This window comes from Drosophila tropicalis, unplaced genomic scaffold, assembly GCF_018151085.1.
Source record: "Drosophila tropicalis isolate 14030-0801.00 unplaced genomic scaffold, ASM1815108v1 contig_593, whole genome shotgun sequence".
Lineage (NCBI taxonomy): Eukaryota > Metazoa > Arthropoda > Insecta > Diptera > Drosophilidae > Drosophila > Drosophila tropicalis.
Window position 1 is genome coordinate 19,365,571 of NW_027173070.1, and position 15,694 is coordinate 19,381,264.

At 39.1% G+C, this 15,694-nt stretch overlaps 5 protein-coding genes across 5 annotated transcripts; 4 read left to right on the top strand and 1 right to left on the bottom strand.

The window, feature by feature from the left end:
• Positions 1–48: 48 nt before the first annotated feature.
• Positions 49–726, top strand: LOC137575711 (uncharacterized). Its single transcript, XM_068288344.1, is given in 4 exon segments — positions 49–123; positions 181–357; positions 359–508; positions 568–726. Coding segments are annotated over 4 exon segments (561 nt in total).
• A 3,261-nt stretch (positions 727–3,987) lies between these two features.
• Cpr49Ah (cuticular protein 49Ah) lies at positions 3,988–4,840 on the top strand. Its single transcript, XM_068291863.1, has 2 exons — positions 3,988–4,005; positions 4,074–4,840. The coding sequence occupies exons 1-2, from the start codon at positions 3,994–3,996 to the stop codon at positions 4,638–4,640; spliced, it is 579 nt and encodes a 192-aa protein (XP_068147964.1). The 5' UTR covers positions 3,988–3,993; the 3' UTR covers positions 4,641–4,840.
• Positions 4,841–6,373: 1,533 nt separating this feature from the next.
• Positions 6,374–7,799, top strand: LOC137575712 (uncharacterized). The gene is made up of 2 exons (XM_068288346.1): positions 6,374–6,716; positions 6,778–7,799. The coding sequence occupies exons 1-2, from the start codon at positions 6,374–6,376 to the stop codon at positions 7,797–7,799; spliced, it is 1,365 nt and encodes a 454-aa protein (XP_068144447.1).
• A 1,404-nt stretch (positions 7,800–9,203) lies between these two features.
• LOC137577222 (uncharacterized) lies at positions 9,204–11,334 on the bottom strand. Its single transcript, XM_068290625.1, has 5 exons — positions 11,152–11,334; positions 10,884–11,091; positions 10,635–10,821; positions 10,467–10,583; positions 9,204–10,400 (listed from the first exon to the last, which is right to left on the bottom strand). Exons 1-5 carry the CDS (start codon positions 11,296–11,298, stop codon positions 9,458–9,460), a joined length of 1,602 nt encoding a protein of 533 aa, XP_068146726.1. The 5' UTR covers positions 11,299–11,334; the 3' UTR covers positions 9,204–9,457.
• Positions 11,335–12,860: 1,526 nt separating this feature from the next.
• On the top strand, positions 12,861–15,596 carry LOC137576002 (Golgi matrix protein 130 kD). The gene is made up of 4 exons (XM_068288810.1): positions 12,861–13,043; positions 13,128–14,072; positions 14,134–14,634; positions 14,697–15,596. The coding sequence occupies exons 1-4, from the start codon at positions 12,987–12,989 to the stop codon at positions 15,423–15,425; spliced, it is 2,232 nt and encodes a 743-aa protein (XP_068144911.1). The 5' UTR covers positions 12,861–12,986; the 3' UTR covers positions 15,426–15,596.
• The last annotated feature ends 98 nt before the right edge of the window (positions 15,597–15,694 follow it).

Genomic DNA, 15,694 nt, shown 5'->3' on the forward strand with positions numbered 1-15,694 from the left:
CTAGGCCAATATAGATATAAACCATCAGCAAATTAAGACATCAATATTATGGAGGGATACCAGCTGTTACTATTGCTATTCCTACACCTTTTGATCCTTTTCAAACCGAATCATTCTGCCAGGGTGCGTAACTTTTAAAGCATTTCCCATTTAAATGTTTAATCTTTTTCAACATTTTAGGCTAAGCAACGCTTGGGTCTTGAATGGAAAACATTTACATGTCTGGGAAATCCAAGGATTGTGGAATCTCATAATTGTTATATTCTAGATTCCGATAAATCATTAATCACTGCCGAAGTGAAGTATTTAGAGGACTTTGATCGTTTCAATGCTACATTTCGACTATCGATGCCAAGACCCCCCCTTTAACGAGTATCACAAACTGATCGATGTAACGTTCGATGTATGTCAATTCTTTAAGGGTTCGCATCGTCACAAGTTTATAGCCATTACATATAAGAGTATGGCCAAACATAGCAATATGCCAATGAAATGTCCCCAACTCAAGGTAAGTGCCCAGCATAACCACTTCATATGCTCTTCTATTCATATATGATTCTGGTTTAGGGTTTTTATTTCTTTCGCAATATCAGCATTGGCGAGAATTTGCCAGCTTTTCTACCGGAAACTGACTTTAAAATCGAATTTAATTTCTTTACACCAACTTCAACGGTTTTCAATACAACTTTAACTGGACGTTTGTCTGAGGGAGTCCGAAAGGGATAAACTGTATACTATTTAGTATAAAATATATTATTTATTCTTATGCATTTCAGGGAAAATAAAGTTGCTATATATTATCAATGGGAATGACGATATATTTGTCTATATACTTTATGCTAATTAGTTTCTATCTCAAGAGAATTATATGACAAAATAAATGAATATTCAAATATATGTATGTGGCTTATTGAAATGATAAATAAAATAAATGAATATTCAAATATATGTATGTGGCTTATTGAAATGATCCGTCAATCTGACCAATTTCAAATAATTTAGCATATATTAGACCAAATAAAGATGAGCTTATTGTCGGCTTAGTGCTAATTTATAGACTATAAAATTTTTTTATTATTGTAAAACTGGTTGGGAATTACAGCTAGATGCAGTGAAAAAAACAGCTTATGAAGCATCAATTAACCAACTAATTGTAAGAGCCATGCTTTATTATCTGTGGAGAAAATAGTTGGTGTTTTTCGACCCAAGTTTCAGAAATCTTAACTTTAAGGATAAACGACTTGTGTTTTGCATTACGTTTCTAGAGAATTAAGTCTATTCTTTGTTTATTGATTTAATATGGCTGAGTCTTTAAACACATAAGTATCTATGTTTGTATATCTCATGTCACATGTCTCATGTGATATTTATGTCAATTTACGAGTCAACTAGAAGATTCTAAGTAATGACAAGAAAATTTCCCAACATTTCAGTCAACCAGCTAAAATTTATGGCCAATTGATTAAGCTCCCACCACTTCTCCTGCCCACAGTTGGGCACAAAACCAGTCCATGAGAGAAGAAGATGGAGATGTAACACTACCAACACACACTTACATTAGTTACTCCAAGCAAATGTCAAATGTTTTCTCATAAGAACAGCAAAATAACAACAAGCCCCCCAGCTAAATCAATTGACATTTACCGCTGTTATTTTTCCCATTTTTTGCTGCTGCTGTTGTTATTGTTGTAATGTTTTTGGCCAAAAACTAAAACCCATTTTCCGTAAGCTAAAAACAAGCCAAGATGAAAAAATTAGGTCAGTTTATGCGAGTTGTGATAACCTTGCCAAGGCTTTCGTTTTCATTTCCATTTCATGCCGACGCTGAGCTGGTTACCAGGAAAATTGCACAACTCAAGCAAAAAAAAAGTGACTCACGACAGCAGCAAAAAGAAAAATAATAATAATAAAAACTAAAACCTGCCCCAATGTAGGCTTGGTTCGCTTCAGTTTTGTCTCACTTTGTGGGTGCGGAAAACGCAGACGAACACTTCAAATTGATGGCTCTAACGTTGCAGCAACATGCTTTTTGGCCGGCTCGGCAAATCTCTATCTACAAAGGTTATTGAACTCCATGAGAAGTGTGTGTGTTTTTTTTTTTGCATATCTAACAATAAGAGGTGTTAGTAAAATGATTAATTTTCCAAGATGCACAATTACAAATATTGACCTCATTTTCTTCTTAGAAAAAAAAAAAAACAAAAAAATCACAATGAAGCTAGAAAAACGCTTCATCTGCCTATTACAACAGTTTTCATTTCAATTTCTGATTGACCTCAATAGATCTTCATTGCTGTAGCAATTACAAGAATTCAAAGAAAAAAATCAACAAATTTTTACATTAAATCGCCTTTTGGATTCTCACTACCAGGTCTAGTGGAAATATATCATCTTTTCTAGGGAAAGCGACAATATTCCAATCGTTATTTGTAGTACACATTGGACAAATTTCAAATAAATATTTAGTCTCTGTTTAAAAATGGTTTCTGAAATCTTAATATACCCCATTCATGGTTTATAGGGTATTGAAAACTAAATCCATGCATCTTCTTTTGCAAAACTTTAAACTATTTTGCAGACACAAATAGATAGATAGAGAGATAGAGAGAGAGAGAGAGAGAGAGAAAGAGAGACCGAGTTAGCTGTAGCTAGAGCGAGAGCTATCTGCATTTGGCCACGACAACCTAGCCAAGAAAAACTCGTTCTGGCACTACTGGGTTTCTAAATAACGGCATTACGAAGATGAACGACCGGACAGACTATTTACTATGCCTAAAAAAAAAAAACAAAATATAACAACACAACAACAAAAAGATTGGCTAAAACAAAAAAAAAAGAGCAAAGGTTCAGACTCTTGAAAGACAAAAGCTTCTTTAAAGGGCCTAAGTCTCAGGTATTTCTAAATCTTCCCATTATCTCACACCAAATAAATTGTTGGAATTGGTTTTATTAAATACTTGTTTAGAATTCTCAGTTGACTTATATATTTTTGCATTCTCTATTCATAATGCTAATAAGAAACAAGAGATAGTTTTTTCCCCGTCTACCCACATACACAAACAACAATTACCATTCAGAGTTTTGGGCTCAGACAGCTTCAACATTGGGCAGACAGCAAAAACAACTAAGGCAAATGCAGCTCGATCATGAGTGTAGTCACAGAAGGGGTTGTTAAGATTGATGAAGATCGATTGGTAAATACATAAAGTTTTAGGGATCTGACATGCATGGTTTAAACCCTAAAATATATGTACAAAAAAATTTTTAGTTTTTTTTTGTATTGTAACTTATTTTCTAATGTAAGAAGCACATTTAGCTAATTAAGGTTAAAAATTTATGTTCTAGAGACTCGAACTATCGTTTAAGTATGTAAGAACATTAAAATTTAAGCTTTTGTAAGTAAAAGTAAACTTATTTTTGGATACATTTTTTGCATTTTACTATAACAGATGATTACTATAACAAATTTGACTACAGATTGATAGTAAAACTAATGAAATATATAATTTGTGATGTTATAATTTTGGACTTCGAATAATATTGATCCTGAATGATGTCAACAATTCAAGGATTATTATAAAGTCTTCTAAAATTAAACACAAAATGGATAAGTTATAGTTTTTATTTAAGCCTTTGAAAGGGAGGGACTCACCCCTCTGTAGAAGATCGCGCTAGGCCCATGAATTTTACAGGCATCTTGGTGTGCGTTTCGTTGCTCTTTCTCTTGGCTCTCTGTCTTGATGATGGCTCTCAAATTGTTAGACGAGATTGCAAGCTTCGCACTCGTGGTGCAGGAGTGCAAACTTGTTGCTAACGATCGGGTACTATATAAGACTTAAATAGGGCCGCTCTGTGCACAGTGTGCAATTGCTTTCACTTGCCACAGCCAAAACGATCAATATATCACGGACTAAAAACGCGCAGAAGAAGTGAGATCCTTCGATCGAGTATACATTGATTGAATTTGAATATTTTTTGAAAAGCCAAAGCAAAATGAAAGTGCTAGTAAGTCTGTTAGCGAATCACTTAAAGTGTTTTTCACGTGATGTGATTGTGTTGTGAACCGTTTGCAGATTTTATCGATTGTATCGATGCTGGTATTCGCCTGTAGTGGGCAGCATCATCATGGACATGGACATCTGAGCGCCAATAACATACCGCGCGATGAGAAACCTGATCACCACCGTCATGAAGATCCTCGAGAGACGAGCACCTGGATACCCATACTCAAGTACAACAAGGAGCAGAGCGAGGATGGCAGCTATAAAACGGAGTACGAGACGGGCAATAGCATAATTCACGAAGAGACAGGCTTCCTCAAGGATTTCGAAACGAATCCGAATGGTGTATTGGTCCAGCATGGCCAATACTCGTATCAATCGCCCGAGGGCACCCTCGTCAATGTTCAATACACTGCCGATGAGAATGGATTCCGGGCCACTGGAGATCATATACCCACTCCACCGGCAATTCCAGATGAAATACAAAAGGGCTTGGATCAGATCTATGCGGGTATTAAACTGCAACAGGAACGTTTAGAACAAAGGGCCAAGACGGATCCCGCATTTGCCAAGAAACTGGAAGAACGTCGGGTGGCCAATCAGAATGGTCAATATATTGGTCTGCTGGAGAATCAGTAGAGTACAAACTAAAAGGATAATGAAGAGCGAATGAGGGAGGAAGAGAGAGAGAGAGTGAGACAGGAACGGGAAGCGTAAACTTTTGATTGAACTCTTGGGGAAAAAAAAGAGTTATTTCTTTTCATTTATTATTGTGGACTATTCACTAACCTTGAGATTTGCCCTAGCAAGTGTGAAAGTTAATCTATGGTTAAGACAAAAAAAAAACCAAAACAAAAAAGACATAAAACAACAACAAAACAAACCAATAAAAGAAAAACTAACGTTTCCAAAAACTGACTTCAATGACTTTTCCATTCATTTCATTAATGCTCACATTAACGAGTTGACGGGATGATAAATGGGCATAAAATCATCATGCAAAATATTTTTTAGACCTTTAGGGCCCACGAGTCACACGAGTCTCTGCACTGGAATTCAGACTTAAGCATTTCACATACTTTCACATATTTATTATTTATTTATAAACAAAATATTTTAGTCAACATCTTAACTTCAAGGCACCAAATCTAAAGGGCATGATTATCTTTTAACAAATGTTGGAAATATCAGAAACCATGTCAACGCCATTTTTCCATAAATTTGTAAATATTTTATTTATTTTTTTCGTTTTTTTCTTACAGCTCTTAAATTACCTCATGTGTCAGTTTGTTGATCCCCTTACCAAGAGGCACATCATAATGAACAAGTGATGCATGATGCATGGTTAAAGTTTTTTATTTTTCCTTTTTTTCTCTCTATCGTCTCGTTGCAGTTTTTCCATATATTTTTTCATATTTGCCAATGCTTCTATGGAAATTTTCTTTTCAAAACTGACTTGACTGACGAGTTGCATAATTATGTGTTTGTTTTTGCCTTTTCTACAGGTTTTCTTCGTTTGATGAGGAAAACCAAAGTGTGAGGGGTTAGTAGATCAAAAAATAAATTTCCAAATATCATAACTTTGAGTGATTTCATAAGCTCAAACAAAACTCAAGAGGTTCACACATACATATGTATTTGGGTAAACCGTTGGTTTAAGCCACTCATCTAGGTGAAATGTAGCCCCCCAGCCAGACTAGACGAATTCTTGTGGCAGAAAACGGGCATCTTACAAATACACATATAATATTTGCCTATATACCCCCTCGTAACTCATAAAATCCGCTGCATTTTCACCACCAGCAAGCGTCAGACCCCGAAAAGAAATGTGTTTATTCGCCATTAAAATTTTCAACGCTCTTTTGCGCATAATTAAACTAACAAAGCATAAGCGATTTCTATGGCTCGTGATTAGAAAGAATCTCCCCGAAAAAACCTCTATCTCCATGGGTTTGAGTCTAGTTGGAAGATCGGCTTTGGGTCCGCGAAATTGATTTGCCCAACATCAGTTGCCGTTTAGAAGTCGTCGCGTGCGGAAGAAGAGTCCATCGATAAAAATCTCAAGAGACTAGAGAGCGCATTGTGGTCGAGTGGAGAGGAAAAGATACGAGTGCGAATACTGTATTGATATCCAAACAATAAAAAGAAGAAGATAAAACACAACAAAACTCATCTTTTTCTAACTGTAAACAAGAATAACAATCACAAGCAAAATAGAAGAAATAAAAAGTGGCACACGCGTTTTATTGTGTTTAGAAAACGAAATTGAAGACCAAGTCAAGTCAAGTCAATTAAATTCTTCGAATTCAAAGATAGATTTAAATATGTTGGCCGAAATTCGTATGTTGTTATTGCTTTTGTGGCCCATGGTCATGGCCCAGCAATTGCCTGGACCCGGTTTACGTCCTAGGGGGCGTATACGTATCTCGGATATGCAACTACCACCTGGCCCAGCACCTGCGCCCGCCATGAATTGGCCTAGTTTTGGAGCTTTGCCAGCAAGTTCCACAGTTCATACGCATATTCCTCTGTTGCGAGAACCCCAAACCTCCACGAGCAATACTCCGAATGCAGGGCAGGATGCCGTGGTATACGGCAATTGGAAACCAGATCATCCGCAACGACCCGAGGAGGAGGACGACAAGGAAGTGCAGCTACCCAAAGAAAGAGTATATGGACGCCTGGAAGCCATGCTAATGGGAATGCACACCGATGGTAAGAAAAAATTGTGTTTTAGTCGAAAGTGGATGTAAGGAATTTCAATTTATCTTTTAAGAAATCGATCAACAACCTCGAAGATCCAGTGAGGAGGAAGTGGATGCGGGAAAAACCTCTTTTGCTCCAAGTTCCTATCACAGTTCGCAATCGAGGCGTGATAGTTTTGAGCGATCACCGGAAATAACCCCAGGACATGGACCCCATGGACGACGTCGCATTTCAAATAATCCATCCACGACTCAATTTGAAGTGCTCAAAATGAATGCCACTGATCCTCTACTGAAAGCCATGGCCAATCAAATCAATGAATCCGTGGAAACAACAACGATCGCTAGCAATTATCGCAAACATCAATCACAATCAAGCACAGATGACAATTGGATGCCCTTACCCTATCCCTATCCTTCGCGTAGCTATGACACCACACTGGCCTTACCAGGGCCATCAGTAGCCAGTACCAGTTTCCCTGCTGCTGCTCCGACAATTCAAGTCACACAGTCCACTGCGGCGGTATCATTAAATTGGCCAAAGGATTTTCTGGACAATTCGTCTGTCAGCACAGAACCTGTTGATTCAGATAAACCTATATATCCCAATATCGACAGGCAAGATGAGAATGCTGCAGAAATGCATTACGACGACGAAGATTCGCTTAACTCGGCCCAAATGCACAGTGAACTGAGTATACCGGAAACCATAGTTCCACAGCTACCATTGAATATCACTCGGGTGGGAATACCCTATGAAGAACGCAATTCCGCCGAGGAACCAACCATTTGCGTACCCTTAACTGTATCGGAGACTTCGCTAAGTTCGGACAGCTCCTTACCTCTTATTGTGGAAGTTGAACGTGTCTACTGCTTCCCTCTGCCGAAGGTGGAGGTCCGCACGGGCAGTGTAAAGCAAATCAATCACACACCCACTACGAGTTCTAGTCCCAGTGAAATGGATTTGGAGGTTACGCCCAAGGAGCAGACAACTCCTGCAGCTGATGCCGCAGCTGCTGGTAGCCAGAGAACACCTATCACCATGCATCTATTCGTCTTGGCACTATTCATTTCGATTTTATGTAGAAAGTAGAACTAGACCAAATTGTTAGACAGCATTTAAATGCAACTCAGGGTTTAATAGTAATTATCGAATATAAATTAAAACTAAGACAATTTAAAATTACATCTAACTGGGCTTTTATCGGTATTTCCTTTACAGATTCGTATAGAGCTTTGCCATTGTTATTTTGGGGCAGTACGCTGCTGAAATGAACTGCTGGAGTTGTTTAAACTCCCCAAAAACGTTAGCTGCATATTGCCTAATATAATCTGCAGTTAAGGAACTACCTGGTCATCTTACACACATGGCCGGAAGAGCATTGCCAAAGTGTTGCTCATGCACTTGGAGATTTCATTCTTTCGCCCTACATTCTAGAGATTATCCCAGTGTTCAAAGTATCCCAGGTCGCCAGTGTGAAACCATCAGAAAGAATCCTGCAGCTTCTTTGTCTCCATTGGCACAAATATTTCTCAAATCTTGTCGTGGCTGTGATTATGGCCGCAGCCTGTTTTCCTAATGTTTTTCCAAACCTTTCACTCAATACACTGACAGACACTCCTCAAAAATATAAACGAATACTTCAATATGACTGCATTTTTTGGGGTGCAAAAGTGGGCATCCAACTGGCACCAATAGCCAAAGAACGCAGGCGCTTCATCCGCTTACTGGTGGCCAAAGGACATATTACCAATGTCGAAACATTCATATTATGCGAGTACAACCATCTCCTATAACCATTCTACCCCAAACTAGAACTCGATTTCTTTACCTTCTTACCACAGCATCGGTCTGATAGGTGATATTATTGAGCACCAAACCGATCACGTTAAAGATCACATCAGAGACAAATGCCACGCTTCTCCATTAGTTGTAAGCTTCTGATCGGTATTGGCTGTGGTCCAATCCAGATTCACTGATTGGAATCGTAGGTGACCATTTTTCTTGCTGTGATTCCCTCTTGTAAAGCCGTTACAAACACCTGGTTGCTGACTTTTCCTTATCTATAATTAATTGAGTTAAAAGACCTCTTAACGGACATATCTAATCAGCAATAAAAAAGAAATAAAAGAAGACGTTTTAACATGTATTGCGGAAGTTATACGTTTTCAATAACTATAATAATTACACCATACCTTTGGTTATTTACAGTTAGACACAATGGATTAAGGAGATAAGAATTGTGCAAATATAGTAATATATTTGTTAGAATGACGTATTAAGGAAGATAGAGAACGAAGTGTCGTTAAAGAAGATGGAAGCCAAAATCCATAACTTGGTAATAGGTAAATGATTGTCGGGCAATTAGTGTAAAAAGGATTTGTAGGCTTTATATCCTTTCTGCTAGTAACATACTTTTTGCTGACCTGATTATGACGTTTCAGTTTATTGTGCAGGTTAACATATAGGATCAAATATGACAAAATCGATAAGAGATGATATATTATGCAATATTTTATTTACTCATTTTTAATAAACAAAAACACTTGCATGAAGACTTTTATTAATTGTCTGATATGTCTAGATGTGGGGAAAATCTTATCAATATAACGAAGTAAGCCTAGTCTATATAAAGTTTTGGACGCTTGAATTGAACAAACATCTCGAAAGCACTTGTCATTACTTCTCTTCTATCTTTGATATCAATCTAGCTGAATAGAATACACTGCTCGTATCAAGAGTGGGTACTCTTACTTTTGGGTTAGGAAAACATCGCGTGCCGCCTTACGCAATGTCTTGCCATTGACATTGGCTGGCAGTTTATCTGTGAATCGGACACCGGCGTGCAGTTGCTTCTGCATTCCAGTCAATCTCTTGGCCACATGATCAATTATGTCCTTCTCACTCAGTGTCGCTCCTTTAGTCTTGACCACCAAAGCGCCGGCAGCATCACCTTCTCTTTCGTCATAGACTCCCACGACACACACATCCTGAACCTGTTGCAATTCCGTGATTACGTTCTCTATTTCAGTGGGCCAATAGTGGAGTCCCTGATACTTAAGTATCTCCTTCTTACGATCCACAATATAAAGGAAATTCTGCTCATCAAAGTAACCCAGATCGCCGGTATGGAACCAACCCTCGAAGTCCTGCATGCGACGTGTTTCCACAGGATTGCCATAGTAACCGTTCCATGCCTGACCAGTGTGAACATAAATCTCACCCACCTCATTGTACGCTAGATTTTTGCCTTCCTCGTTCACAATACGGATCTTTATGCCTGGCACTAATCTGCCAGCCGATGCAGTGTTACTCAGACCTAAATTAATCGTTATCGCACCCACTTCAGTCATGCCATATCCGGAGTTGAAGACCGCTTGCTTGCATAGTTCCTGAGCCTTCTGCAGTGTCGAGGCGGAAACCAAACCACCGCCATAGTTCATCATCGAAACGGAGGTGAGAGCTTCCGATTTGGCATCTGGACAATTGATCAAGGCTGACAGATGTCTGGGTGGGACAACAGCATAATTGATTTTGTACTTTTGAACCAACTGGACAAAATATTCGGGAGCAAAAGGCTTGTTGGTAATAATGCGAGTGCATCCAAAGACGGTGCTGAAGACAAAGGCCCACAGACCAGTGATCCAGTCTAAGCTACTCGATATAAAGAGCACGGTATTGCTATTAACGAGCCTGGGAAAGTCCGACAAATCGTTTCATTAACACCGAAATCTTGAAATGATAATATATAAAACTTACATGCTGTCCTGTATGAGAATGCTATTAGAGATGCAGACAGCTTTTGGGAGTCCAGTGGTTCCAGATGAACACAGAATGGCCACAGTTTGATCCCCTCCACTTTTCAATGGTTCCGGTCTGTGAAGTAGAAGATAGTATATATAATTCTAGAATTCCCTACGAACTTACTGATAGAATCTTTCAGTGGTCGTTGGATCCAATAACGTCTCAATCTTCGGCACTCCCTCAATGGGATCTGTGAGGGTATAAATTTCAGGATGCCAACCCAAAGAAGCTTCGTGTATCTTCTTGTACTCCTGACCATCGCAGAATATTAGACTCGGTTTTGTAATTGATAAAACATGGCGAATGGTGTCTGAGACACAAATACATAAGTTTTTAAATAAAATATTCACATTGAACTAAAATGGGACAAACCTTCGTCAAGTACTGGGTTCACTGCGTGAAATGGAGTCCCGTTCATGAGGCAAGCCACACCCAAGGGCATTACATAAGTGGTATTCTTGCCAGCAATTCCAATCACATCCTTGTGATTCAATCCTCGCTTTTTCAAGTATTGGGCTATGCGAATGGCCCAGGTAATTCCTTGCCCATTAGTTACCGATACGCCATCAATGTCGTTAATCTAATTTGAGGTGAATCACTATTAAATTCCTTTTGCTAGTCGATTGCAATCACTAATTACCTGGCACACATTGTCGGGCCAATTTCTCATGGTATTGAATATGATCCTGCCCACCGAAGTATCATAGTTGTACATGGAGCCACGTTTAGCTCCACTCCACACATTATCCTTTTCATTGTATGTGGTGGGTATAAGTGAAGCTGCCATGCCTAAGTGTCTATTAAAAAAATAATCACACAACTGCCCTCTGTCACCAAATGCTCTTCTATATATAGGGACCAAACCACTTTAAGTGGATCCCACACCGGCTAACACCTGTAACATCTTATCGCGATGTTCGGAAGATTAATTGGCGATAGTATCAAGTGTAAATGGGAATGCAGATACATTCATTGCATTATATGAAATACCCTGGAATAGCTTTGAATTTACAATTAACTCTTTAAAATTTCAAAACCAAAGCCAATATGTAGTCATAATTTTGGAGAAATCTAAAATAGGAATCTTTTTAGAGCCCTAATTAAATATTTTAAAAAATCAGAGGGAATTGTGAAGGCAATTTTTAGAATTATTGTGGAATGATTTTGCTATCTGTAGATCATAAATTAACCCGTTTTAATCTATAATAGACTACTAGAAGATCGGAAATACCTATTACTCGCATATTATTCAGCATTTTACTATATCTAATCTGTCTAATCAAATCCCTGGTTCCAACTGCGGCAGATTCTCCCTGTCACCTGGAAAAATCACGCGTATTTCTTTGGAATCCGATTGACCAGCAATCGTATGGTTTTATTACCCAGACTTAAGCCTTTTCAAGCACAAAACAAAACTAGTCAAGGACTGAGTTGGACTTTGTTATCAAAATATTGACAATTCAAATTGATTATCAATTGCATTTGGGTGACAATTATGATACCCATGCAAAAAAGGTATATTAATTTTTGTCCTAAGTGTGCAACGCACAGAAGAGAGCATTTATGAAGACTTTTCTTTGATTTTGATCACCAAACTGGGTAATAAATTTACATATGGACATATGTAACTACCAAGTTTAGCACCAATTCGACTAATTACATTCGAAAGCGGACCTATGTGTTGTCTTCTTGAGTTTTGTAGGGAAGAAAAAAGTAATACCTATGGGTTGTAAGGGTATACAAACTTCGGCACGGCCGAATTTACACCGACCCTGAAATCTTATCACTATAACAGGAAATGGGACTCTTTTCACAATGAAGGGAAAGTTTTACTAATCAAGTTAGTACAGAACAATTTACAAATCAAATTTTGTTTTTCATTCGAGCTTCAGCCATGAAGAGTCTTCTCTTTTCATTTCATTTTTATTTTATAAAAGAATTACTGAAAATATGTATCTAGTAATTTCTTTTACGCAAATCCATATTACAGAATTAAAGACATTATATATTACATACCTTGACCTGCATTATTAATTTAAATTTGTAACTTACTTAGCCATGGTGCCTTACAAGCAAATTAGGTATTTATACAGACGGACTAACTGGTGGACAGACGGACATGGCTAGATCGACTCGGTTAAAAGGTTAAGCAATCAGGATAAACATCCTGATTAAGAATATAAAAACGTTATGGGTACATGGTAAAATTATCCGCTATGTTATGCTTGGGTTGTAGTCTTAGCTTTGTGCCTGGCTTAGCAAAGCCATAAACCAAAATCATTTTTATACGAACTCGAGCACTCTCGACTCAGCCCTTAGCACTGCGATCAGTGTGGCCAGACTTTACGTATTTTCCATGCACTGGTCCCATTGGTCACTGCGTGGCGTACAATTTTTTTTTATAAATTTCCGATTTTTATTAAATATTGATTACCATTAAATAGAAACTAAGCTGCACCATCAGCTCCATTGGCAATGCCGGATGACTTACAGGATGCCAAGGCTCAGAAACTGGCGGCGGCTAGGAAAAAGGTAAGCAAACAAAAAAAGTGGACGTGGCCAAATAAATAACAATAATAAAATATGTTTTTAATAACAAAATTGAAATATTTATAGCTGAAGGAGTACCAACAGCGCAATAATAACAGTAGCAACACAACCCATGCGGAGACAACTTCAGCTGGCAACTTGTTGGAGCACCCGAACACAGAGACGAATGTAAAATGGAATGGATCACCCGGACAAGAAGGACAGGCACCGATAGACATCACTACTGCAGTTGGCTTGACGCCAGACCCAGAAGACATTGCTCGTATTGCAGCCCAAAACGGTGGAAGTGGAATAGAACCCAATTTACAGGCCATTCAGGTGATTATCGAGGAAAAAACACAGCTGAGTGCCGAGCTAGCTAAATGTCGTCTCGCCTGCCGTGAGCGTGAACTTGAGATGGAAGAGCTGCGAATTCAACATACCCAAGCCAGTCAGCGGGTGGAGCAACTGCTGCAGCGTTGCCAAGAACAATCAACACAAGCCGAACAAGAACGTCGTCAAAGTGCTGAATTCCAGGCTCAAATTGAAGATCAAAAGACTCATCTATCAGAATTGGAAGCTCAGGTGAAGCAATCACATGAACTGCAGACTGAAATACACCGGCAACTGGCGGAAAAGACCAACGAACTGGAAATGTCGCAAATTCGTCTCCGCCAACTATCCGATGAGTCCAATATTAGTGCTGATAACCGAGTGGAAACCCTTACTAAAACACAGTTTATGTACGAACAGCAAATCCGCGACCTTCAGGCTATGGTCAGTCAGCTGACCAAGGACAAGGAGCAAGCTGCTACCCAATATCAAAATTACGTTCAACATCAGAGCAGCGAGATTGCTAAGCTAAAGGAGACTAATGCGGAAATAAACGACTCGTTAAGTCAATCGCGAGAGCGTGAACGACAACTAGTGGAGCATGTTAGCGGATTGGAGCGGGACATACAGAAGAACTTAAGCCTACAGGCTCAGTTCAAGGAGCAGCAGAAGGAGCAAGAACAGCAGACAACCGATCAGGTATATAAACCATTCCAGAATTAAGCAAAAAGAAAAAAATCAGTCATCCGATCTATTACAGTCGACTACGATTGCCGAGCTGGCCTCTCTTCGGGAACGCATCAGTGACTTTGAGTTCGAACGGCATGAGTTTCAATTGAAAATCAAATCGCAGGATGACCAGCTGCAAATGAAAGATGCTGCCATTACTGAATTGGAGCAACAATTGGGGCGTCTCGAAACTGAACAGCCAGATCAGGCAAAGCTTCTAGCCACGATGGAATCCGACAAAGTAGCCGCATCGCGTGCCCTCTCACAAAATGTGGAAATGAAAAAACAATTGGATGAATTGGAACTAAAGTTCGTGCAGCTGACCAACGACAAGGCCGAACTGGTAATCAAGCTAGATGCCGAGGAGTTTGCCAATCGTGAAATGCGTCAGAATTTCGCTAGTATGGAACAGAAGCTTCAAGCAAATGAGGATCGCTTCAAATTCAAGGATGAAGAGATGATTCGGTTATCCCACGAAAATGTTGAATTAAAGCAACAGCTAGACGCAGCTGACCACCATCACCACCACGAGGTACTGTAGCCATAGTGGAGCTTTAAGCGATAAAGTTGTACCAAAAATTGTATTTTTTTTAGGTTCCGGCACATCGTAATACGGAAGAAAAATCGGCAGAGGCGAGTGCGGAGCAGGAGCATGCTCATTCCAATGACCATGATCACGATCACGATCACGATCATGATCACAATCATGAACATTCACACAATTGTCAAGATCATGATCATGACGCACCCTTCAAATGGGAAGCGGACAAAACTGAGAGCACAAATGCTTCACCCGGATGTCTACCTAGCGCTGAGGCAGTGGAGAAGCTTCAATCCCGCTTTACCACGCTTATTAACCAAGTGGCCGATCTTACAGACGAGAAACATAATTTGGAGCATTTAGTGCTTCAGCTCCAAGGTGAAACAGAGACCATTGGCGAATACATTGCATTATACCAAACCCAAAGACGTATGCTAAAGCAGCGTGAATACGAAAAGGCTACCCAAATGCGGCTTTTGCAAGCTGAGCGGGAGCAGCTGCGCGATAAAATCGATTCACTCAACCAATTGGTCACCAGTTTGGGTGTGGATTTACCTCCCGAGCAGGGACAACTGGCAGAGAATGCTCAGACTATAGAAGAGTCTGTGACTATGTCATCGTCTCAAGGGGACAGTGTAAACTCACAGGAAATTATAAATAAGATTCAGGACATTATCACAGAAATCAAAGAAAATACGGAGCAGCCGCCGACAGCTTTGTCCAGTAATGGCCATGCCGTAGACCATTTTAATTGTTGCCTGGGTAAATTTGAAGTGGTCTGAAACTCTTTAGAAGTTATAGATGTGAAAGTGCAATTATTGTCTGCCTACGTAATCCTAATTTAACAATTATGTATAATTATTCTTCGCTTATATTGTATATTGGGCGGTCTATCCCATTCGTCCTCTATTATTTTCCAGTATGTTTCTGAATAAATTTTCTTTGTGTAGCAAGTCCCGGAAACCAAAATGTAGCAAGCCACAAAAGAGTTGGTCATTCATTTGACTACAACTTTTTGTTTTTATGAGAATTTTTTCTTCGTCATCTGTCA

Excerpts from the sequence above, each read along its gene's own strand:
- LOC137576002 (XM_068288810.1), top strand. The coding sequence starts at position 12,987 with ATGCCGGATGACTTACAGGATGCCAAGGCTCAGAAACTGGCGGCGGCT. Across the intron at positions 13,044-13,127 it reads TGGCGGCGGCTAGGAAAAAG|CTGAAGGAGTACCAACAGCG; the intron begins GTAAGCAAACAA and ends AAATATTTATAG. Across the intron at positions 14,635-14,696 it reads ACCACCATCACCACCACGAG|GTTCCGGCACATCGTAATAC; the intron begins GTACTGTAGCCA and ends TATTTTTTTTAG.
- LOC137575712 (XM_068288346.1), top strand. The coding sequence starts at position 6,374 with ATGGCCCAGCAATTGCCTGGACCCGGTTTACGTCCTAGGGGGCGTATA. Across the intron at positions 6,717-6,777 it reads AATGGGAATGCACACCGATG|AAATCGATCAACAACCTCGA; the intron begins GTAAGAAAAAAT and ends TTATCTTTTAAG.
- LOC137577222 (XM_068290625.1), bottom strand. The coding sequence starts at position 11,298 with ATGGCAGCTTCACTTATACCCACCACATACAATGAAAAGGATAATGTG. Across the intron at positions 10,822-10,883 it reads GAACCCAGTACTTGACGAAG|ACACCATTCGCCATGTTTTA; the intron begins GTTTGTCCCATT and ends TTTGTGTCTCAG. Across the intron at positions 10,401-10,466 it reads ATTCTCATACAGGACAGCAT|GCTCGTTAATAGCAATACCG; the intron begins GTAAGTTTTATA and ends GGACTTTCCCAG.